General features: G+C 50.7%; 1 protein-coding gene across 1 annotated transcript in view; it reads left to right on the top strand.

Annotated features, from left to right (window-relative positions):
* Positions 1-23,353, top strand: part of LOC131198296 (SCO-spondin-like) — a 139,980-nt gene that overhangs the window by 51,135 nt on the left and 65,492 nt on the right. The window contains exons 38-56 of the mRNA XM_058182783.1: positions 340-499; positions 579-633; positions 2,254-2,376; positions 2,507-2,725; positions 3,075-3,172; positions 3,894-4,035; positions 5,927-6,091; positions 6,440-6,623; positions 6,905-6,956; positions 8,402-8,453; positions 8,903-9,023; positions 9,822-10,044; positions 15,163-15,432; positions 16,393-16,534; positions 16,812-17,177; positions 18,137-18,283; positions 18,933-19,103; positions 19,757-19,921; positions 23,096-23,275. Of these exons, the coding sequence (XP_058038766.1) occupies positions 340-499; positions 579-633; positions 2,254-2,376; positions 2,507-2,725; positions 3,075-3,172; positions 3,894-4,035; positions 5,927-6,091; positions 6,440-6,623; positions 6,905-6,956; positions 8,402-8,453; positions 8,903-9,023; positions 9,822-10,044; positions 15,163-15,432; positions 16,393-16,534; positions 16,812-17,177; positions 18,137-18,283; positions 18,933-19,103; positions 19,757-19,921; positions 23,096-23,275 (3,035 nt within the window). The remainder of the gene's footprint in view (positions 1-339; positions 500-578; positions 634-2,253; positions 2,377-2,506; positions 2,726-3,074; positions 3,173-3,893; positions 4,036-5,926; positions 6,092-6,439; positions 6,624-6,904; positions 6,957-8,401; positions 8,454-8,902; positions 9,024-9,821; positions 10,045-15,162; positions 15,433-16,392; positions 16,535-16,811; positions 17,178-18,136; positions 18,284-18,932; positions 19,104-19,756; positions 19,922-23,095; positions 23,276-23,353) is intronic.

Below are 23,353 nucleotides of genomic sequence, written 5' to 3'. Positions count from 1 at the left end.
TCGATGGACTTCAGAGGGAGTGTGTGAGGCTGGATTTAGGTCCTTTTGGAGGGGTGTAGGGACCCCTGACAAATGATGCATTTGATCCCAACCTCAGGATCCACCTGCTCATCTCCTACAAATATTGGAAGACTGCTATCATGTCCCCCTGGTCCTTGTTTTCATTAGACTATCCATACCCAAATCCCGCAACCATTCATCAAATGTTTTAGCTTCTGAAACCTTCTTAGCATCTTAGTTGCTCTTCTCTTCTTCTCGCAAGGAGGGTGCCACCCTTCCACTCTGCCCCTCTTGGCTACCTCGTGTGGGTCGAAGATCTCTCCTTCTGATCCTCTGCAGATGCCAGACGGAGCCATGTGAAGAGTGCGAACACCACGGCCGGACTCACGCCATTGGTGACCGCTGGCGTTCCGGCCAATGCCAAGTCTGTCAGTGTTTGCCAAATCTCACTGTCCAATGCTCCCAGTACTGTCCCTACAGCGCGGTGGGCTGCCCCGAGGTGAGCCTGCCCCCTTCCTTTTTCTTCGACCTCTCAAGCCATCCGATCCTATGTTGACCCTCCTCCTTCTGTCCCACAGGGCCGGGTGCTGGTGAAGGGCCGAGCGGACACCTGTTGTTACTGCATGGAAGGGGGTAAGTCCCAAAAGGTTCGGAGGACGTAGGCACAGGTTCCATATCGCCACTGCCACCATGAGCCACATTTGTGTAGAGATACGCAGCATTGTTCAATCTTCCCAGCTTTAAGACGTTCGGATTTCAACTCCCAGAATTCCCCTGCCATGCTGGGAGTGGAAGTCTACCCCTCTAAAAGCATACTAGCTGGGGAATTCTGGGAGTTGAAATCCATACATCTTAAAGTAAATGCTCCAACACTGGAAATTTTAAAGAAAATGTTGGATAACCATCTGACTGAGATGGTGTAGGGTTTCCTGCCTGGGCAGGGAGTTGGATAGAAGGCCTCCAAGGTCCCTTCCAACTCTGTTGTTGTTGTTGTTGTTGTTGTTGTTGTTGTTCTTCTTCTTCTTCTTCTTCTTCTTCTTATTATTATTATTATTATTATTATTATTATTATTATTATTATTATTGCATGCTGTCTGGGGGATTTTAGGAATTGAAGTCCACTTCTCTTAAAGCATGCCAGCTGGGGAATTCTGGGAGTTAAAATTCTCACCTCTTAAAACATGCTGGCTGGGGAATTCTGGGAGTTGAAGTCCACCTCTCTGAAAGCCTGGTTACTAGTAGCTGTTTTCACACAACATCCCAAATTTAGTCCACCTGAACCTGAGTCTGGAGCAGGGGGGGCTACTCAGCAGGTTCTGAGCGGTTCTGGAAAAACGGTTGTGGAAATTTTGAGTAGTTCAGAGAACCGGCAAATACCACCTCTGACTGGCCCCAGAGTGTGGAGGGAATGGGGATTTTGCAGTATCCTTCTCCTGCCACATTCACCAAGCCACACCACACCCACTAAACCACACCCACAGAACCGGTAGTAAAAAAACTGAATTCCACCACTGGTCTGGAGCTGTTTGTGGCTTCTGAATTGACCCAGCCAGATTGCACTGGGACGCTCCTAACAGACCACACGTGAGTTGGGAACTTCAATGGCCACTTCTGCCTATGTGGGATCAGATTCCTAGGAGTGATTTTCATACCCCTTGATGCAGTGGTGGAATCTGAACTGGGTTACTACAGATTTGTTGGCTGCGCATGTGTGCTGTGTGTGTGCAAGCACACTGCATACCATGCCCCAAATGCAAGGTGCGCGGACGTGTGCAGTGCACACCAAAAGGAGGCATGGGGTAAGTAGGACAGCAAGCGGGGGCGGTGATCAGCTGTGGCGTGAGATCTTTTTTTTAACTTTTAAAAGCATTTTTTTAACAACCTATTTGGCTGAATAGGTTGTTTAAAAAATTCTTTTAAAAGTAAAAAAAAAAGGCTCAGACGATCAGGCAGCTCAGCTGGGATGTCAAAGCCTTTTTTTTTTTTTTTTTACCTTTTTACCTTTTACTTTTTTTTACCTGTGACCGGGCATTGGGTGGGCATGGGTAGTGGGATGAGGGATTTTTGCTACCGGTTGTCTGAACCACCTCCCACCATCGCTGCCAGATTGTCCGATCCAGTCCAAACCGGGAGCATTTCACCCCTGCCTTGATGGTGTCAGTCACTCAGATAGGGGCCTGCCGTAGAGCTACTCATAATGGATGCCTCCTCCCTACCCTGTCAGATGCCTTCAACTTCTGTGCTTTGTTACAGGGGAGAACCAGACAGCCATCCCAAGCGCTCCACCTCTGGGACCCCTGGAGACCACCCCAGCCAGCTCCGCCGCCTTCCCCACAGCTCCTCCACTCAGCACGTACTCCCTGCCTCCACTGGGCGGTAAGGGAGTCCACATACCATGTTGTCCCTTTGTGGAAACCACGCACCACATAAATCTTGGGATGGTCTTGAGACTCAGCCTATATTCTGACTATATTCCTGCCCCCTCGACTGTCTTTTGTCTACACAGATCTCTGCTATGGCCCGCTGGGCATTGCCTCGCTGCCAGATGCCAGCTTCACCGCCTCTGCACAACAGCCGGAGAACCCAGCACATGCTGCTCGCCTCGGCCGTCTGCTGCCCGGGGCCGATTTGCAGGGTTGGGCCCCTCCGGCAGAAGTGTATCCGGAGCTGCTCTCTCGGCCCCCCTTCCTGCAAGTGGATTTGGGGGAGCCCAAGAACCTGACAGGTAGATGCCTGGTCTGGACAGAATGGGACAACTCGCCACAGCCAACTTGCTGTGGCCAATTCGGCATGGCTAATTCACCGTGGCCAATTCTTTTTGTACTTCATGGTCAGTTTCGGCCATTCCTTGAAGCTCCAACAAGAGTTTCTGGTTGAAACTGGGGTAAAATAGGAAATAGGTCTCTGTGTGTGTGTGTGTGTGTGTGTGTGTGTGTGTGTGTGTGTGTGTGTGTGTTGTAGAAATCCACTATGCTGAGGTTCCCTGTCATGCGTTTAGGATGCCTCCGCCACTGCAGGCATCTAAGTATCTGGAGTTTCTCGGACATTCATTGATTTCCCTCTGTCTTCCCCAGGAGTCGTGATCCAAGGAGCAGGAACCTCAGATGCCTATGTGACCAGCTTCTTCCTCCGGTTCAGCCTGGATGGTGCAAGATGGCATGACTACCAAGAGGTCACCTCCAGGAGCATTAGGCCTGAGCCAAAGGTTGGCATCTCCCCTTGAGAGAGACTTTCATGAGCGGAGAAGTCCAGGAGACCTGCAGTTCTTCTGGAACTGGGTGGCATGTCCAAGGTCAAAGGCTTGGCCTGTAAACTTCTGTTGAGGAGTGGATTGGGGTTGGACCTCCTCCTTCTCAGCCAGCCCCTAGGCGACTGCTTCCTGATAGACCTCAGATGGGATAATTTGATTGAGGGCAACCTGCAGAGATTAGGGCAAGATGGGGAGAGAGAGACAAAGTAAAATGACAGAATTGAGAGGGACCTCGGAGGTCTTCTAGTCTAACCTCCTGCTCAAGCAGAAGACACTTACACAATCATAGAATAACAGAGTTGGAGGGGACCTTGGAGGTCATTTAGTCCAAGCCACTGACCGAACAGGAAACCCTTACAGAATCACAGATAAAAGAGTTGGAAGGGACCTCGGAGAACTTCTAGTCCAGCACTCTCTAAGGCGGGACTAGAACTCCCCATCTCCTGGTGATTAGTCCAAAGACACCCAGCTGGTTTTCATGTCTAAGGTGGGACTAGAACTCCCAGTCTCCTGGTGATTGGCATAAAGTCACCCAGCTGGCTTTCATGTGTAAAGCAGGACTGGAACTCCCTATCTCCCAATTTCTAGCTGTCCGGCTTAACCTCTAGGCCCATCTCAGTGTCCCTCATCTTTTCCTCTCCAGCTCTTCCAAGGAAACTCTGACGACTCGACTCCTGTGGCCCGGACCTTCCAGCGCATGGTGCACGCCCGACACGTGCGCCTCTTGCCCCACGACTTCCACAACGGCATCTTCCTGCGCCTGGAGCTGTTGGGTTGCAAAAAAGGTGGGATGCAGGATTTCTGGGTGGGCTAAGGAGGAAGGAAGGGGCACTGATTTGACACAAATTGTAGACTCCGCAGACAAACATTAGAAGGGGACCTTTTGGCTGGTTCACACAACACACACCGAGAGCTATCGTATTTTTTAGAGTATAAGACTCACTCGCTCCCCTAAAAGTGGGTGAAAATTGTGGTGTGTCTTATACACCAAATGTTGCCAAAGCCCCGCCCACCCACTAGCCCTTCAACCATTTTCAGCCTCCGCATGTCGCGTTTTCAGCCTCCGCATACCCCATTTTTGGCCTCCATGTGTTGCATTTTTGGCCGGTTCCAGGCAGCAGGGATCAGTGGTGGTGTTGTGTCCCCTTCTCCCTCCGACGGCTGGGTCTGGGAAGTCTGTATCAAGCGTGGCCACGAAGCCTCTGCAGCTTTGCCAAATTCCTTTCAGAGTTCTCAGGGCAGGCAGGAATCCAAGGTGTGACTTCTGCAACCCAGATGAGACTTTGCTTGACTCAAGGAATGCCAAAAAGCAGATCCTTTATATAGGCCGTGGGGTGTGGCTCCATGACTCAGCACTTATCCAGGCCTGCCCCTCTCTTCCTTTTGCTGATGTTGCCTCTCCATTCTCTGGAAGCGGGGATCCGTCCACTGTGACTTTCCATCCTCCTGATCTGCTGCCGGCAATTCTAGCACGTGGCTGGCTTCGTGCTCACACGCTGTAGAAGGGAGGTTTGTTTGCTCATTCCTGACATTCTGTCTGGGCATGGTTCCAGGGCTGGGGGCTGGAGGCATGCCAGGCCGTTCCTCTTCATTATCAGACTCTGACTCAGATAGCAGGAGATGGGAGGGGCCCGGCTGAGGAGAGCAGGGCGGACGAGGCACAACAGGTGGGGATTGCCACCACTGCCAATCATTGCTGCCTGAAACTGGCCGAAAATGCAACGCACGGAGGCCAAAAACGGGCATGCGGAGGCCAGAAACACGATGCATGGAGGCTGAAAATGCGATGCACGGAGGCGGCAATAGGCTATGGCGATCCCTGCAGCCTGGAACAGCTGATTGACAGTATTCCGGGAGGTCGATCCAACTGCCAGTCAGCTGCTCGTGCTGAATCTGGCTGCGGTAACGTGCTGAAGCTGACCAGGCTGTTGGCTGTTTGCTGCAAGGATGCTAGCCAGATGAATACCGATGGATGCTGGTAGGCAGAGGCAGAATTTTTTTTTTCTTGTTTTCCTCCCAAAAACTAAGGTGTGTCTTATACTCCGGAGCGTCTTATACTCTGAAAAATATGGTAAATGTGTTGTCCAATCAGGTTCTGGGTGTTGTAGGAATTCTGACACAGTCTTGCCGTGTTTTGCCAACCCACGCATGCAGATCCACTTGGAACAGGATATATGTGGACTCCCTACTCCCAGAATCCCCCAGCCAAGGCTGAGTGAGACCGTGACAGGCAGCCCTCGTCATATGACTGCCGCAGAGCCCAAATTTTATGTCGCGAAGTGAAACATTGGTCAAATGTGCCGGGCCTCATTGGATGATTTTTCTGGCCCTCGTTGTTGAGTGATTTTCTGAGGCGGTTTGGTTCATCACAGGGTCATTGAGGGAATCTGGCTTCCCCATGGTCACAAAAGAGGATCGTGTGACCCTGCGATGCTGCAGCCATCGTTAAATACGAGTTGGTCACCCAGCATCCAAATTTGGATCACATGAATGACATTGCAACAGTCATAAATGTGAAAAAGGATCCAAAGTTGCCTTTTCTCGTTACCATTGTAACTTCCAGCAGTCACTAAGTGAACTGTCGTAAGTCAAGGACTGCCTGTACCATTTCAGGTGGATATTTTCCCTTCCCTGTGGACCTGAGCCTCTCAGTCGTTCTCTCTTGCCTTGTCTCAGTTTCCCCAGAGCAACCAGGGTGGCCCACGTCCCCTCCAGGATGGAGGCCTTGCTGGGCCGGCGAGTTCGAATGCCGGAATGGACGCTGTGTGCCAGCCGGACCCCACGGAGCCATTTGCAATGGAGTTGACGACTGCGGGGACTTCTCAGACGAGCTGCGCTGCGGTGAGCGGACGCTGGAGATGCGGCAGGACAAGAGCTGTCCATCCAGGATGGGAATGGGATGGAATGAATGGGATGGAATAAAATAGAAAGAATGGAATGGAATAGTAAGAATGGAATGGAATGGAAGGAAGGAAGGAATGAAATAGAAAGAAGATAAGGGAAGGGGAGGGGAGGGGAGGGAAGGGAAGGGAAGGGAAGGGAAGGGAATGAATGGGATGGGATGGGATGGGATGGGATGGGATGGGATGGGATGGGATGGGATGGGATGGGATGGCAAAGAAAGAAAGGAATGGAATAGAAAGAATGGAATGGAATGGAATCCTTCGGTTCTGTTTTCTCCCATTGCAGGTGTGGCCCCCTCCCTGGAACCCCCCACCCCAGAGGGCTGCCCAGCTCCCCGGTTCCCCTGCACCTTTTTCTACCTCTGCCTTGAAGCCAGCCAGAGGTGTGACGGAGTGGCTCACTGCCCGGATGGCACCGACGAGATCGGCTGTGCGGCTATGAGCAGCGTGCCACTGCCTGGCGTCCTGAGGTGAGGCTGGAATGGAGCCAACGGGTGATTTGATACCACAGAGAAGTCTGGGCTGAGGGCTGATATCCAGGAATGTTGGTGGGTGAGCCCATCACCTCCCAATAGAGGATCAGAACTGTAAGATGAGGAGGGAACCAGGTGTCGCTGGAAACAGGACGGGAGACACCCCAGGCAGCCACTTCTATGCTGCCCATCTGTGGCAGGGCAGGTACAACCCTTCCGTCTTCTGAAGGATCTTAAACAAAGTCTACTAATCAAACTTCTTCTGGTCTTCCTTCCAGCCCGTGGACTTCAGAAAAACATTTCCAGGTCTCTGTGACCCCGCCCACCGCGGTAAGGAGAAACACACACACGCTGCCACCAGGGTGCCTATGGGTCAGGAGAGGGCAATCGAACCCCATGTTTTGGGGTTGCCTGGTTATGAAGGGAAGGAACTTGAGGGGAACAAGAAGCAAGAAGTTGAGATTAGGGCAGGGAGGTCTCTGCTGGACTAGAAGATACCCCAGAGTCCCTTCTAACTTTGCAGCAGCCAGAAAAGCTAACACAATCCTCAGCTGCATAAACAGAGGCATAGAATCAAAATTGTGTGAAGTTTTAGCACCATGTTGTAAAGCCTTAGTAAGGCCACACCTGGAGCGCTGCATCCAGTTTTGATCACCATATTCCGAGAAAGATGTTGAGACTTTGGGGGAAAGTGCAAAGAAGAGCCACTAAGAGAGTAGTGGGATTCAGCCGGTTTGTACCGGTTCAGCAGAACTGATAGCTAATTTTTTGTGGAGTTTGGCGAACCGGCTGAATAGCGTGCCTCATTACACCTGGCCCCGCCGCACTCCTCCCCTCCTTGCCAGTGAGTGGCCAAGAGGCGAGGCAAGCAGCTGGCCGGCTGAGTGAGGCCAAGCAGAGAAGCGAGCAGTTGGATGGAGCTGGGAGGCCAGGCAAGGAGAGGCCGGGCAAGGCAAGGCGCCCTTCAAAATGAGTGACGTCGAGTTGGCCAAGCCCACCCAGTCACATGACCACCCGGCCACGCCTACCCTTAGAGCAGAGAACCAGTTGTTAAATTATTTGAATCTCACCACTGCACTAAAATGATTAGAGGGCCGGAAGCTAAAACATATGAATTGATGGGATTAGTGGATTCTGTGATGACCCTCGAGAGCCAAGATGGCCGTTGCGCTTCTTCTTGAGAACCTCCGGAGAATGGAGGACCCACAGCCTTTGTTTGCTCTGCTCTTCTATGGATCTTGTTCTAGTTTGCGAAGGCTTTTCCACATCCAAAAAGTACTTTTTTCAAGAGGCAACTGTACTTTCTCAGGTTTTTTTCTCTGAAGATGTATTTCTTCTCCTCAGAGAAGCTTGTTCGGCTCCAACCAGATGGTGAGGAATAGAAGGATTGATAGTCCTTGCAGAGAGCTGGTCATTTTACAGAGCCACTGAGGCCATTTGGAGGTTTGTCTGTGTCCTCAGGGTCACCTGCTCAATGCAAATGGTTCAAGCTGCTGTTCCAAGAAGGCTGTACCCCCATTTCCACTACTCAGGTGACCCCCCAGGACCCAGATACACCTCCAAGTGGCCTCAACAGCTCTTGAAAAGAATGCAGATGACCAGCTCTCTGCAAGGAGAATCTATCCTTCCATTCCCCACCAGAGCCGAAGGAGCTTCATGGATGTCTATCCTGCCTCCCTCCTCTTTTCTCCCAACTGAGCATAAGGCAGGTCTTCCTATATGGGAACACATATCCAGAGCACCAGGTAGCATCTCCTCTTCTTCCTCTCTTGCAGGTGTCCGCAGGTGGAAGGCCATCACCTGAGGCCCACAGTCCCACTCCACCAGGTAAGGGGAGATAGAGAGAGATCAGTTTTCATGGGAAACCTTTTTTTTTAATCTAGCCGAAAGAGAAATACAAAGAAGAAATATGAAAAAGGGGAGGGAAGGAGGAAGGCAGGAAGGAAGGGAGGGCAGGAGGGAGGGGAAGTAGGAAGGAAGGAAGGAAGGAGGGAGGAGGAAGGAAGGAGGAAGGCAGGAAGGAAGGAAGAGAAGGGAAGGGGGAGGGAGGGAGGAAGGGAGGGAGGGAGGAAAGCAAAGGGAGGGAAGAGGCAACAGAAGGACAGGGGAATGAATGAATGGATGGATGAGATGGGAATAGAAGATGGGAATAGGAGGGATGGAGGGAAAGAAGGAATGAGATGGTGAAGGGCGGGAAGGGAAGGAGGGTGAGTGGATTCCAGGAATGGCATATTGCACTGCCTTAACATTGTGCCATCTTGCACTCCACCGCTAAGGTTCTTGCAACGAGCCGCTCGGCCTGGAGGATGGCCGAGTTCGCTACCAGCAGTTGACAGCTTCCTCCCACCAGGAAGGACATTCCCCAGATGCCGGACGGCTGAACAGGGTGCCCAGTGTGTAAGTGGTGCAGGATTAGAGCTACTCCAATTGAGAGAATTCTAGCAGGTATTCTCAAGCTTGGTCCCTGGAAAAGGGGTGGACTTCAACTTCCAGAATTCCTCAGCCAGGATATTGAGAAGTTCTGATCTATCTTCTCCTCTATCCATCCACCTCTACATCTATCCATCCATCTATTCATCTCTCCATCCTTCTGTCCTTCCCTCCCTCCCTCCCTCTACCCATCTATCCATTTCTCAGCCACTTGAAGATGCGTGGAATTCAACTCCCAGAATTCCTCAACCAGGATGTTGAGAAGTTCTGATCTGTCTCCTCTTTATATATCTCCATCCACCCATCTTTCCATCCATCCATCCATCTGTTTCTCAACCTTGGCCACTGGAAGATGGGTGGACTTCAACTTCCAGAATTCCTCAGCCAGCAAGTTGAGAAATTCTGATCTATCCCCTCTTCTATATCTCTCCATCCATCCATCCATCCATCTCTATCTATCCATCCAACTCTCCATCCATTCATCCAACTCTCCATCCACCCACTCACCCACCTATCCATCCATCCATCTGTTTCTCAACCTTGCTCTTTGAAGATGGGGGGACTTCATCTCCCAGAATTCCCCATCCATCCATTTACCTTTACCAGTTATTTGGCTCTTCCAATCTGGCTCCTTAGGAGAGAAAAGCACAATGGGAGCTCATTCTTCTATCCAGGGAAGTTCCCCAGAAGAAGACTTGCTCAAGGCAGGCATTCAGAAGGTTCGTGGTCTTGATGGCAGCCAATTTTGGTGTCTTCTTTTTCCAGATGGAACACAGAGCCGGGATGGAGCCCGCTCCGGTCTGACCCCAACCCCTACTTCCAGGTGGATCTTCTCCAGCCCTTCTTCATCACCGCGGTGGCCACTCAGGGTGGAGGCAGTTCTGGGGGATTCGTTGTACGTTATCGCCTGCTTTATAGCAATGATGGGGTCCATTTTTGGAACTACACCAAGCCTGGATACAGCCCAGCTACGTCCCTGCAGGCACAGGTATGGCATCTCCCCACTTCCAATCCATGGGAGGATCCAGGATCTTCTGGACTCCTCATTTCTCTATCTCAGGGTGTCTGGTCCACTTATTTGCAGATGACACTGAGCAGCAGGACTTAGCTCAGGATCCAATAGGATTTTGACACACTTGAACACTCTGCCCTATCCCACAAAATGACATTTAATGTGAAAAAAAAGCAAGGTTTTAAACCTGGGCAGGAAAAAACACAAAAGGTACAAGAACAGAGTAGGTGAAACTTGGCTTAAAAATAGTAACTGGGAGATGGACCTCAGAGTCCTACACTTCGACACGAGCCAGCTGTATGCGGAAGCAGCCGAAAAAGCTAACACGATCCTTGGTTGTATAAACAGAGGCCCAGAATCAAAATCACAGGAACACTTAGTACCGCTTTGTAAAGCCTTAGTAAGGCCACACCTGGAATGTGGAGTCCAGTTTTGGTCCCCATGTTTCAAAAAAGATGTTGAGACTTTGGAAACAGTACAGAGAAGAGCAACTAAGATGGAGGCTGAAACATACGAAGAACGGTTTCAGGAATTGGGTCTGGCCAGTCTAGAGAAAAGAAGGACTGGGGGTACAGGATAGCAGTATTCCAGTATTTGGTGGGCTGCCCCAAAGAAGAGGGGGTCCACTTATTTTCCAAAGCACCAGAAGCACAGATGGAAACTAATCAAGGAGAGAAGCAACCTAGAATTAAGGAGAAACTTCCTAACGGTGAGGACAATTAGCCAGTGGAACAGCTTGCCACCAGAAGTTGTGGGTGCTCCATCACTGGAGGTTTTGAAGAATAGACTGGGCAGCCGGCTGTCTGAAATGGTAGAGGGGCTCCTGCTTGATCATGGGGCTGGACTAGAAGACCCCCAGGGTCTCTTCCAGCTCAATTCTTATTTAAGTTGATTGTGTGGTGGAGTGCGGTCTGGATTCCAAGGAGGGAGGGAGGGGCTACATTCCAGAAGAACAAGCAAAGTTTAGACAGTTTGGTTTGGAAGAAGAGAGTCAAGTCTGCCCCCTCCCTGGAGGTTCTCAGAGTATTTATTATTTATTTATTTAATCATATTTATATACCGCCCTATCTCCCGAAGGACTCTGGGCGGTTCACAGGCACTTAAAAACACATAAATACAATATAAAAACAATTAAAAAACTTATTCTATAAGCCCATTAATTAAAATATAAAATAAAAGCCAATTAAAACCCATAAATTTAAAATCTAGCTCAGTCCTGCACAATTAAATAAGTATGTTTTAAGCCCGCGGCGGAAGGTCCGAAGGTCCGGAAGCTGACGAAGTCCGGGGGGTAGTTCGTTCCAGAGGGTGGGAGCCCCCACAGAGAAGGCCCTTCCCCTGGGCGTCGCCAGACGACATTGCCTCGCTGACGGCACCCTGAGGACCCTCTATGAGAGCGCACGGGTCGGTGAGAGGTATTCGGTAGCAGTAGGCGGTCCCGTAAATAACCCGGCCCAATGCCATGGAGCGCTTTAAAGGTGGTCACCAAAACCTTGAAGCGCACCCGGAAGGCCACAGGTAGCCAGTGCAGTCTGCGCAGGATGGGTGTTATGCGGGAGCCACGAGGGGCTCCATCTATCACCCGCGCAGCCGCATTCTGGACTAACTGTAGCCTCCGGATGCCCTTCAAGGGGAGCCCCATGTAGAGAGCATTGCAGTAATCCAGGCGAGACGTCACGAGTGCGTGAGTGACCGTGCATAGGGCATCCCGGTCCAGAAAGGGGCGCAACTGGCGTACCAGGCGAACCTGGTAGAACGCTCTCCTGGAGACGGCCGTCAAATGATCTTCTAGAGACAGCCGTTCATCCAGGAGGACGCCTAAGTTGCGAACCCTCTCCATCGGGGCCAATGACTCGCCACCGATGGTCAGCCGCGATTTAGCTGACTGTACCGGGATGCCGGCATCCACAGCCACTCTGTCTTGGCGGGATTGAGCTTGAGCCTGTTTCTCCCCATCCAGACCCGTACGGCCTCCAGACACCGGGACAGCACTTCAATAGCTTCGTTGGGGTGGTCCGGTGTAGAAAAGTACAGCTGGGTGTCATCCGCATACAGCTGGTACTTCACACCGAAACCACTGATGATCTCACCCAGCGGCTTCATGTAGATGTTAAACAGTAGGGGCGAGAGGATCGACCCCTGCGGCACCCCACAAGTGAGGCGCCTCGGGGCCGACCTCTGCCCCCCTGTCAACACCGACTGCGACCGGTCGGAGAGATAGGAGGAGAACCACCGATAAACGGTGCCTCCCACTCCCAATCCCTCCAACCGGCGCAGCAGGATACCATGGTCGATGGTATCGAAAGCCGCTGAGAGGTCTAATAGGACCAGGGCAGAGGAACAACCCCTATCCCTGGCCCTCCAGAGATCATCCACCAACGCGACCAAAGCCGTCTCCGTGCTGTAACCGGGCCGGAAACCGGACTGGAACGGGTCTAGATAGACAGTTTCATCCAGGTGCAAGGGAAACTGATATGCCACCATATTTCTACAACCTTCGCCGAAGGTTGGAGACCGGACGATAATTACCTAAAACAGCCGGGTCCAGGAAGGCTTCTTAAGGAGGGCCTCACCACCGCCTCTTTCAAGGCGGCCGGAAGACCCTCCACCAAAGAAGCGGTCGTAATCGCCTGGAGCCAGCCTCGTGTCACCTCCTGAGTGGCCAGCACCAGCCAGGAGGGGCACGGGTCCAGTAAACACGTGGTGGCATTCAGCCTACCCAACAACCTGTCCATGTCCTCGGGAGCCACAGGGTCAAACTCATCCCAAACAATATCGCCAAGACCACCCTCGAGCATCTCACCATCACCGCAATCTTGGTCCAGACCATCCCGAAGCTGAACGATTTTATCGTATAGATAACCGTTAAACTCCTCAGCACGTCCCTGCAACGGGTCATCCCGCTCCCCCTGGTGTAGGAGGGAGCGAGTCACCCGAAACAGGGCGGCTGGGCGGTTATCTGCCGATGCAATGAGGGAGGGGGCGGAGCTACGCCTCGCTTCCTCAATGCCACTAGGTAAGTCCTAGTATAGGACTTCACTAGTGTCCGATCAGCTTCGAACGGCTAGACCTCCAGGAACTCTCTAGGCGCCTTCTCCGCGCTTCATCCTTCTCAGCTCCTCGGAGAACCAAGGAGCCGGTTGGGACCTGCGCCGGGTCAGAGGCCGCAAAGGCACGACACGGTCTAAGGCCCCCGCCGCGGCCCGTTCCCAGGCCGCAACAAGTTCCTCAGCCGAGCCGTGAGCCAGACCCTCAGGAAATGGCCCAAGCTCCGTCCGGAACCCATCTGGGTCCATCAGGCGCCTGGGACGGAACCAACGTATCGGCTCCGCCTCCCTGCGGTGGTGAATGGCGGTCAGAAAGTCCAGGCGAAGAAGAGAGTGATCTGACCATGACAAAGGTTCAGTGACTATTTCCTTTAAGTCCAGATCTCTCAACCACTGACCAGAGAGAAAATCAGGTCCAGAGTGCCACCCCAATGTGAGTAGGGCCATCAACTACTTGGGTCAGGTCCAAGGCCGTCATGGAAGCCGTGACCTCCCGACCTGCCGTCGATGACGAGCCGGAAGATGGCAAGTTAAAGTCCCCATGACTAAAAGTCTGGGGGTCTCAACTGCCACCCCAGCCAGCACCTCCAGGAGCTCGGGCAGGGCAGCTGTCACGCAGCAAGGAGCCAGGTACGTGATCAGCAAACCCATCTGACACCTACGACCCCATCTCACAAAGAGGGATTCGCACCCGGCAATCTGAGGTACAGTGGTCTCCCTCGGCTCTAGACTCTCTCTAATCACAACCGCCACCCCCCCACCCCTACCCTGGGCCCTCGGCTGATGGAATGCACGGAAACCCGGCGGGCACATCTCAACAAGGGGCACGCCCCCTTCAGTGCCCAACCAGGTCTCCGTAATGCCCATAAGGTCCGCAGAACCCCCCTGTATAAGATCACAGACAAGGGGGGCTTTGTTCACCACGGACCGAGCATTGCACAACATCAACCGAAGGCCCAAGCTCTGAGGATCCTGACCATCCGGGGAACGGGAGAAGTCCAAGGGGTCGGAGCGCGTGATTGCTTTCAGACATCGAGCACGCGCTCCCGGAACTTGATATGACCCCTCGCTTCCGCCATACCTGCCTCTCCCACTTACCGTGTCAATAGAACCACCCTCACAAATAGGAACACACTCCTCCCCCATAACTTCCGAACCTGATAGAGAAAAACCGCCGCGAGCATGTGCAGGAACTGGCCCCCTACCCGACGGGTTACCCCCATTACCCGCCCTTACCCTCCCACCCCTTAAAAATTCCCTCTCTAAAAAACCCCACAAGCTCTTCTTTTTCGCATGCCACCTCTGTGGGTCCCAAGACCCGTCATGGAGGCCGGCCCTCGGTAGTGAGGAGGGCCATTCCTGCGAGGCGGGGGCACCTCGCAGGTGCAAGAGTTCACAAGAAGTATAACGCGTAGCAGCTGAGACTAAGAATCGGCAAAATAGAGGTTCCATCTCCGAATGGCAAGATGGTAACAGATGGTACTAGTCCAGAATGAGGGCAGACAAAGAATGGAACCACAATTGGCACTGAATGACAGTCTAGGTGATATTCTGTCCGGTGCATAGTCCAAGCATCCTGGAACCGGGGGTGAGGGGAAATGGCAATCCAGTCGCTGGCCACGTCTTCCTCCATCTTCCTCTGTCCCCAGATAAATCCCTTGTCTCCCCCAAAAAGTCCTAATAGGACCAAACGGCCATAGAAGTCCCAAAAAGGCCGAGGGGGGCATGGGTGATGTTATCACAGTCACAGTCACGGACTGGTTACAGGGGAACAACTCCGGGATGCCTCCATCATCTCCCCGCAGTCCTCCAACAACCACCTCCAGACATGGCCGGGATAAATCCTAACCACTCCAGAGGCCAGATCTCTCCAGACCTCTCCCTCCAAGAGGCAAAGCCCATATAAGAGGCTAAACCTCTCCGAGAGGCTGGGGGATATGAAGGCTGCCAAGTCCACAGTCCGGCAGCAGGGAGAAAGCCAAAAAACCATGGCAACGAGGCAGATGGCAATAATAAGGGTAGATGTAATACCTCCGCTATCATCCAGATCGTCCAAGTTGCAGAGGCTAGAGCCCGAAAGGCTATAACCCAAAAAGTCCGGAGTCCATACTCAGAAGAGGGCCGGGAAACGGGCCAGAGGCTAGAGGCCAGCCGGCAAGACGAATTGGCCGAAAAACGGCCGAAAAAACGGCGACTCATTGCCCCACCTCCGAGCCTAAAAACATGGCCGCCCGAATCCACCGCTTACCTACCCGGCCTCGTTCTCGGCAGCCATATGTGTGAGAAAGTCCAGAGACCTCTCCTATGGCTGCCCGAGGTAAGATCTACCGGGCCGGGGACAGCAAGCGGCTAAACGGGCGACCGAGGCATCGCCAGCATCGGAGGGGCCTCTCAACGCCGGAGCCGAGTCTTCAGAGCCGCGCCATCTTGCGCATGCGCAGAGCTATTTTGAGTATAGAATATACTCAAAGTATATTTTGAGTATACAGGATTATATTTATATTTAGAGTATACAGGAAGTCCTCAATTTACAACAGTTTGTGTAGTGTCTTAGAACTTACAACGGCACTGATAAGTGACCGATGAGCATTTATCATACGTATGACCATTGCAGTATCCCTGTCGTCTCATGATCAAAATTCAGAGGCCTAGCTGCTCATTCATATTTATGATGTTTGCAGTGTCCTGGGGTCACATGATCCCTTTTTGTGACCTTCTGACCAGCAAAGTCAACAGGGAAGCCAGATTCATTTTACAACAGTGTGACTAATTTAACAACTGCAATAATTCACTTAACAATTGTGGCAAGGAAAGTTGTAACATAAATTTACAAAAACATAAATTTTGGATACAGTTGTGGTCGTAAGCCAAGGACCCCCTATATCTTTACTGAAACAAGTACTGTAGTTTGCTTTGGTTTGGCAAGATTTTCTCTGTAGGTGAGGAACAATAAAGGAAGCTGCTTAGAAGAAACTCAACATTTTGGTTTTTCAAGTCTGAGAGATCAGAAGAAAGGGCATCAATCCTTTTCTTCCTCCACTACACTCCCTTTGTGGGTGTTGCCAATTCTGGGGATTGTGAGCTTCACAAAAATGGAAATGGCATTTAATGGTGTCTTCTCTCCATGGGTTACTCTCTTCTATTTTTCCATCCCTTTCTCTCCATCCTTACAAATTTCTCTTCGATGCTCTTCTCTGCTTAGCCAAGAGGTGATGTGAAGTGATTCCATACTCTTGAACCACCTGTTTTGTCCTGTCCAAAACCCTCCATCCCGCAGATTCTGGAGGGGAATTCTGACGGCAGCACCCTGAAACGGCAGGAGCTCAGCCTCACTCTCCTCGCCCGTTTCCTACGCTTCGTGCCCGTGGAGTATCATCAAAGCATTTCCTTGCGCCTGGAGGTGTTTGGCTGCTCCTGGAGTGAGTTGAGGGTGGGGAGGGGATGTTTGGGGGGGGGGATGGAGGTTGCAGAGATGGTGTATAGCTGACAGCTGTCCTGAGAGACATAGCATGTTCATGACCTGTGGCTATGCGGTGTTGCTGAAGGGACTCTGCCAATTTTGCCAATGGGAAAAGATGCTGTGGGGGGAACATGACATCCTAAGGGCCAGGTTTCCCCTGACTGTCCTCAGCATGGGGGGGAGGGGTGCCCTCCTCTTCTTCCTCCTGACCGCTTCGTTCTTTCTCGCGTGACCAGAGACAGAACGCGCCGAGGGCCGGTTGACCGCTGCCAGCCACAGCCCTGCCCCAGGAGTAATCCGTACGAGACCCACCGCAGCCCCCTCTCCTCCAGAGAAGCCCCTTGGCACCCCTGCCTGGTTGCCGCCTTTCACCAAACCAGAGACTGCGGCAGTTTCCCAGACCAGCAAAGCAGGACTGACGCCTTCTCGAGAGTTCCAGAAAACTACCATGCCAGCTGCCTTGTCCACGGCGATGCCCGGCATTCGCTGGACCACTTCCCGGCCACTGGAGACTCTTGGATCAAGCAGCGCTTCAGGACTGCCCACGTGGCATGTTCTTCCACACCGCCCTGGAACCCCTGGATGGAGGCCCACCTTGTCAGGTGAGGCGGGCGGGCCACTAATTTGGTGGGGTGGGAGGAATGTCCTGTTGGGGGATTCTGCCCCAAATCCTGGCTCCAAAACCGAAACTGTGAGAGGACCTTAGTGTCCTAGTGGATGATCCCTTAAACCTGAGCCAGCTGTGTGTGGCAGCAGCCAAAACAGCTAATACAATCCTTGGTTGTATAAACGGAGGCATAGAATCAAAATCACGTGAAGGATTAGTACCTCTTTACAAAACCTTAGTAAGGCCACACCTGGAATGCTGCATCTGGTTTTGGTCACTACATTACAAAAAGAGATGTTGAGACTTTGGGAAAAGTCCAGAGAAGAGCAACTAAGATGATTAAAGGCCCGGAGACCAAAACCTATGAAGAACGGTTGCAGGATTTGGGTTTGGCCAGTCTAGAGAAGAGACGGACTAGGAGGGACAGGATAGCAGCATTCCAGTATTTGAGGCGCTGCCACAAAGAGGAGGGGGTCCACCTATTTTCCAAAGCACCAGAAGGCAGGAGAAGAAACAATGGATGGAAAATAATCAAGAAGGGAAGCAACCTGCAATTAAGGAGAAACTTCCTGACAGTGTGGACAAGTAGCCAGTGGAACAGCTTGCCACCAGAAGTTGTGGCTGCTTCAACATTGGAAGTTTTTAAAAAGAGATTGGAAAATCATTTGTCTGAAATGGACTAGAAGACCTCCAAGATCCCTTCCTCCTTGAGATGGGGGTTGGACTAGGTGATCTCCAAGGTCCCTTCCAACTCTGTGATTCTCTTATGTCATTTGCGCCATGATGTCATGAATGCCCCCCTCCGCCGAGCTATCAATAGAAGGGACAGACAGAAGCCCCCCCCTCATTTAAACTTTCTGTCGCAGGAGACAGGCAGGGCACTTTGGGGTCTTCCCCACAGCAGAGCCTGCCCCAGTGCCCCCCCTGACTCCATTGTCCCCTTCTCTTTGGCAGTGCCGACTCTCATGCCCTCGGCTGGGATGGCCCGGGTCCTTTGTACGCAAGGACAGTTTGCCTGCGAGACCTTTGGCTGTGCGGAGGCCGTTTCTGTCTGTGACGGGCAGCCAGATTGTGCCGACGGCTCAGACGAGACCCACTGCGGTGAGTGCGCGCCAAGCACCCGTAGAGACCCTCTGTTGGTCTCGTTGCCACTTTGCTCTTGTCGAGTTCAGGATGGCGACACTGCAGACCTCCAGGTTCCTCCAGGCTTCGGGGGTTTTGACTGCTGTCTTTAGCCCCAGTACACCCCAGCGAGGTGGGCCATTGCCTTTCCTCTGGTAGTTATTTTCCAGCCGAAGAAAATTGGATTGATGGATTCCATATATGGCTTGCAAGCGGTCAGGGGACTTCATGTGGAGTCCATCTGGTGGGAGGAAGGGGAGGGGGAAAAGAGGAAGATAGATGAGGAGGAGGAAGAGACGAAAGGGAAGAAGGAGAAGAAGTGAGAAGGAGGAGGCAGAAGAAGGAGGATAATGAGAAGGAGACAATAGACGAGGAGAAAGAGAAGATAGAGAAGGAAAAGGAGGAAGATAATGAGAAGGAGAATAGATGTGGAGAAGGAAGGAGAAGGAGAAGGAGAAGAATCACTAACAGCCTCCGGCAATTCTACCACCTAACGGCTGAGGTTAAAATAGGGTTGAGTTTACAAACTGTTGTTAGACCACGGTTGACCAGGCCAAGGCTGAGCATCCAATGCTGCCGACCTCTCAATGACACCAAACTGCTCTCCCCTCTTGTCTGCCTTTTGCAGGTGGTCCCACGGCCCCCACAGTCCACACCCTGGGGCCCCCGATCCCGGCGGGGGGGCCCGGCACCTGCTCCTCCAAGCAATTCTCCTGCCAGAGTGGGGAGTGCCTGAACCCTGAACGCCGCTGTGACCTGCGCCAGGATTGCCAGGACGGCTCTGACGAAGCCAACTGCGGTGGGTTGGGGGGATAGGAGAGAGGGTGGAGTAGCCGTGGGCCCCCATCACCTGGGACCCCAAAGGTGTGTGCTGGGGGGAGGGCAATCTGATCTCTGCCAAAGTTGGCAGAGCTGGCATTGAGCCGGGCACCACTCCAGGATATGGCGGGCATTTGCCCTGATCTTGCAACCACGATAGCTTAATTATTTTTCATCCTGATCTTTCCCTTCCTTCTCCTCCTATACCTATTCTTGCTCCTTCTCCTTCTGCTCCTCTTTCTCCTCCTCCTCTTTCCATTCTTCCTTTTCCTCCCCTTCTTCTTCATCTGCTTCCTCCCCTTCCTCCTCCTCCTTCCTCTTCTTCTTCCTTCTCCTCCTCCTCCTCCCTCTCTTCTTCCTCCTTCTCTTCCTCCTCTTCCTCCAATTTTTCCTTGTTCTCCTCCTTCGCTTCCTCACCTTCTTTTCCTCCTCCTCCTCTTTCTTCTTCTCCTCCTCCCCTTCCTCTTCTTCCTTGTCCCCCTTCTTTCTCCTCCTCTTCTCCTCCTTCTCTTCTTCCTCTCATTCTTCATCTTCCTCACACTCCTCCCCTTCCTGCTCCTCCTTCATCTTCTTCCTTGTCCTCCTCCTCCTCCCTTTCTTCTTCCTCTTCCTCCTCTTCCTCCTCCACCACAGTGGACTGCATCCTGTCTCCCTGGAGCCCCTGGAGCGAGTGCAGCCGGTCCTGTGGGCTGGGGGTGACCTTCCGGCGACGCGACCTGCTCCGCAATGCTCTCCCGGGAGGACGTTGCGACCGGGATGAATTTGACAGCCGCTCCTGCTTCCTCGGAGCCTGTCCAGGTAGAACTTTTCCTTTCCAGCCCTTTCCTTTCCTCCCCCCTCACTCCCTTTCCTTTCTTTCCTCCCTTCACTCCCCCTACATTCACAGGCTTTGCAAAAAGCTGGACTCCCCCTGAACCATTACCAGGGAAAAAATTCAGGCTAATATTTTGTACCATATATATACATATCCATATATGTGTTTTCTTAGGTTTTCACGGGTATAGGTATGTAGGTCTTGGCATATTTGGGTCTTTTCCCGTGTAAGGTTGAGAGTATCTTGGCGATGTTTCGATGAGGTCTCACTCATCATCTTCAGGCTGGTGCTTATGGCTTTGTGCTTGTGTGAGCAAAGCGTGGTTGGAGCTGCTGTCTCTCTATAAATACTGGTGGGGAGGTGGAGAGTGTTGGTTTTGGTGCTGTAAGCGGGTTGGTTGGTTGTGTGGTTGTATCTTGATTGGTAGATGGAGTGGGTGTTTGCAGATTAGTCGGCTGTTTCGTAGCATCCTGTGTGGGTGTGGTCCTAGTTGTGTGCCCATTAGTCTTTTGTGTTGTAACAACCTGGGTAATGAGCTGTGTGGAAACGTCCATATATGTGTGTATATACAAATGCTAACAGAAATAACAGAAATAGAAAAATTGGAATACAGAAATAGAAATTGAAATATAGAAATACAAATTGAAATTGAAATATAGAAATAAAAATAGGAAGAAATAGAATAGAATAGAATAGAATAGAATTTTTATTGGCCAAGTGTGATTGGACACACAAGGAATTTGTCTTGGTGCATATACTCTCAGTGTACATAAAAGAAAATATACGTTCATCAAGGTACAACATTTACAACACAATTGATGGTCAATATATCAATATAAATCATAAGGATTGCCAGCAACAAGTTATAGTCATACAGTCATAAATGGAAAGATATTGATGATGGGAACTATGAGAAGATTAATAGTAGTGCAGATTCAGTAAATAGTTTGACAGTGTTGATGGAATTATTTGTTTAGCAGAGTGATGGCCTTACGGAAAAAACTGTTCTTGTGTCTAGTTGTTCTGGTGTGCAGTGCTCTATAGCATCGTTTTGAGGGTAGGAGTTGAAACAGTTTATGTCCTGGATGCGAGGGGTCTGTAAATATTTCCATGGCCCTCTTCTTGATTGGTGCAGTATACAGGTCTTCAATGGAAGGCAGGTTAGTAGCAATTATTTTTTCTGCAGTTCTAATTATCCTCTGAAGTCTGTGTTTTTCTTGTTGGGTTGCAGAACCGAACCAGACAGTTATAGAGGTGCAAATGACAGACTCAATAATTCCTCTATAGAACTGAATCAGCAGCTCCTTGGGCAGTTTAAGCTTACTGAGTTGGCACAGAAAGAACATTCTTTGTTGTCCTTTTTTAATGATGTTTTTGATGTTAGCTGTCCATTTTAGATCTTGCAATATGATAGAACCTAGAAATTTGAAGGTTTCTATTGTTGATACTGTGTTGTCTAGTATTGTGAGAGGTGGAAGTATGGAAGGGTTTCTCCTAAAGTCTACCACCATTTCTACGGTTTTGAGTGTGTTCAGTTCCAGATTGTTTTGGTTGCACCACAAGGCTAGTCGTTCGACCTCTCGTCTATATGCGGATTCGTCATTGTCTCAAATGAGACCAATCACTGTTGTGTCATCTGCGAACTTCAGTAGCTTAACAAATGGATCATTTGGAGATGCAGTCATTGGTATACAGAGAGAAGAGAAGTGGGGAGAGCACACAGCCTTGGGGGGCCCCTGTGCTAATTGTACAGGTATTTGATGTGATCTTGCTTAGCTTCACCTGCTGCTTCCTGTTTGTTAGGAAGCTTGTGATCCACTTACAAGTCTGTTCCGGTACCTGTAGCTGGTTTAGCTTAGTTAGAAGAATGTCTGGAATGATGGTATTGAATGCTGAACTAAAGTCTACAAAAAGGACCCTTGCATAGGTCTTTGGAGATTCAAGATGTTGTAGGATGTAGTGCAGAGCCATATTAACAGCATCATCTGTTGATCTGTTTGCTCGGTATGCAAATTGCAAGGGGTCTAACAGCAGATCCGTGATGGATTTCAGGTAGGAAAGCACTAGCCTTTCAAAGGTTTTCATGACTACAGATGTTAGAGCAACTGGTCTGTAGTCATTCAGTTCCTTGATGGTGGGCTTCTTCGGCACTGGGATGATGGTAGAGCGTTTGAAGCAAGAAGGAACATAGCACATCTCTAGTGATTTATTGAAAATATGGGTGAAGATGGGGGCCAATTGGTCAGCACAGACTTTTAAGCAAGAAGGAGTTATCTTGTCTGGAGCTTTTCCTGGCTTTTGTCTGTGAAATAGAAAAAAAATAGAAATAGGGATACAAATAGAAATAACAGAAACAGAAATAGAAATACAAAATTGAAATAGGAAATAGAAATAGCAATTGAAATTGAAATAAAAGAATAGAAATTGAAATATAGAAATCGAAATAGGAAATCGAAATAGCAATAGAAAGAAATAGAAATAGAAATTGAAATAGAAATAACAGAAACAGAAATTGAAATATAGAAATGGAAATTCAAAAAGAAAATTGAAATAGGAAATAGAAATAGCAATAGAAATTTTTAAAAATTAGCAATAGAAATTGAAATAGAAATATAAAAATTGAAATATAGAAATTGAAATTGAAATATAGACAGAGAAATTGAAATGTAAACATAATGTAAACACAAATATAAATACAAATTGAAATCATTGCAGACTTTCTGCAAGTAAAACATAATGCAGGTACTCTTCCACTTATGATAGTTCATTTAATGACTGTTCAAAGTTACAATAGCACCCAAAAAAGGAACTGTTTTCCCCACTTAACGACTGTCCCAGCTCCCCTGCAATTACAGGATCCAAATTCAGATGCTTGGCAATCAGGTCTTATTTACGATCCCCTTTTGTGACTTTCCAACTAGCAAAGTCAAGGGGGAGGCCCCGATGCGCTGAACGACCATGTTCCGAATTCAACAAAGGCCACGCTTCACTTAATAACCGGGGCAGGAAAAGTCGCTCAATGGGGCAAGAGGGCCTTGGCCAGGATGTTTCATTTAACCACAGAAACGTTGGGCTGAATTGCGGCTGTAACTCGAGGAGCTGAGAATCCCGAGACCGCGTTGTCCGTCTTCACCGGTGCTACTTTTCCCCTTTACTAGTGAACGGAGTCTGGGCCTCCTGGGGCGAATGGTCAGACTGTGATGCTGAGTGCCGGGGCGGCGTCAGGAGTCGCACCCGGACCTGCGCTGACCCCCCACCCAAGAACGGAGGACAGCTCTGTCCCGGAGACGCCGTCCAGATGGAGACATGCAACCAACAGCCCTGCGGAGATGCCCGCGGTGAGAAGAGGGGGTCTTGTCTGGTGCTGAGAGGGAGGGGCAGGGATGGGGGAGTGTCACAGATGCGGTAGAGGCTTA

Source organism: Ahaetulla prasina, chromosome 4 (genome assembly GCF_028640845.1).
Source record: "Ahaetulla prasina isolate Xishuangbanna chromosome 4, ASM2864084v1, whole genome shotgun sequence".
Classification (NCBI taxonomy): domain Eukaryota; kingdom Metazoa; phylum Chordata; class Lepidosauria; order Squamata; family Colubridae; genus Ahaetulla; species Ahaetulla prasina.
Note: the sequence above shows the minus strand (reverse complement) of the source record. Positions and strands in the feature narration are given on the sequence as shown.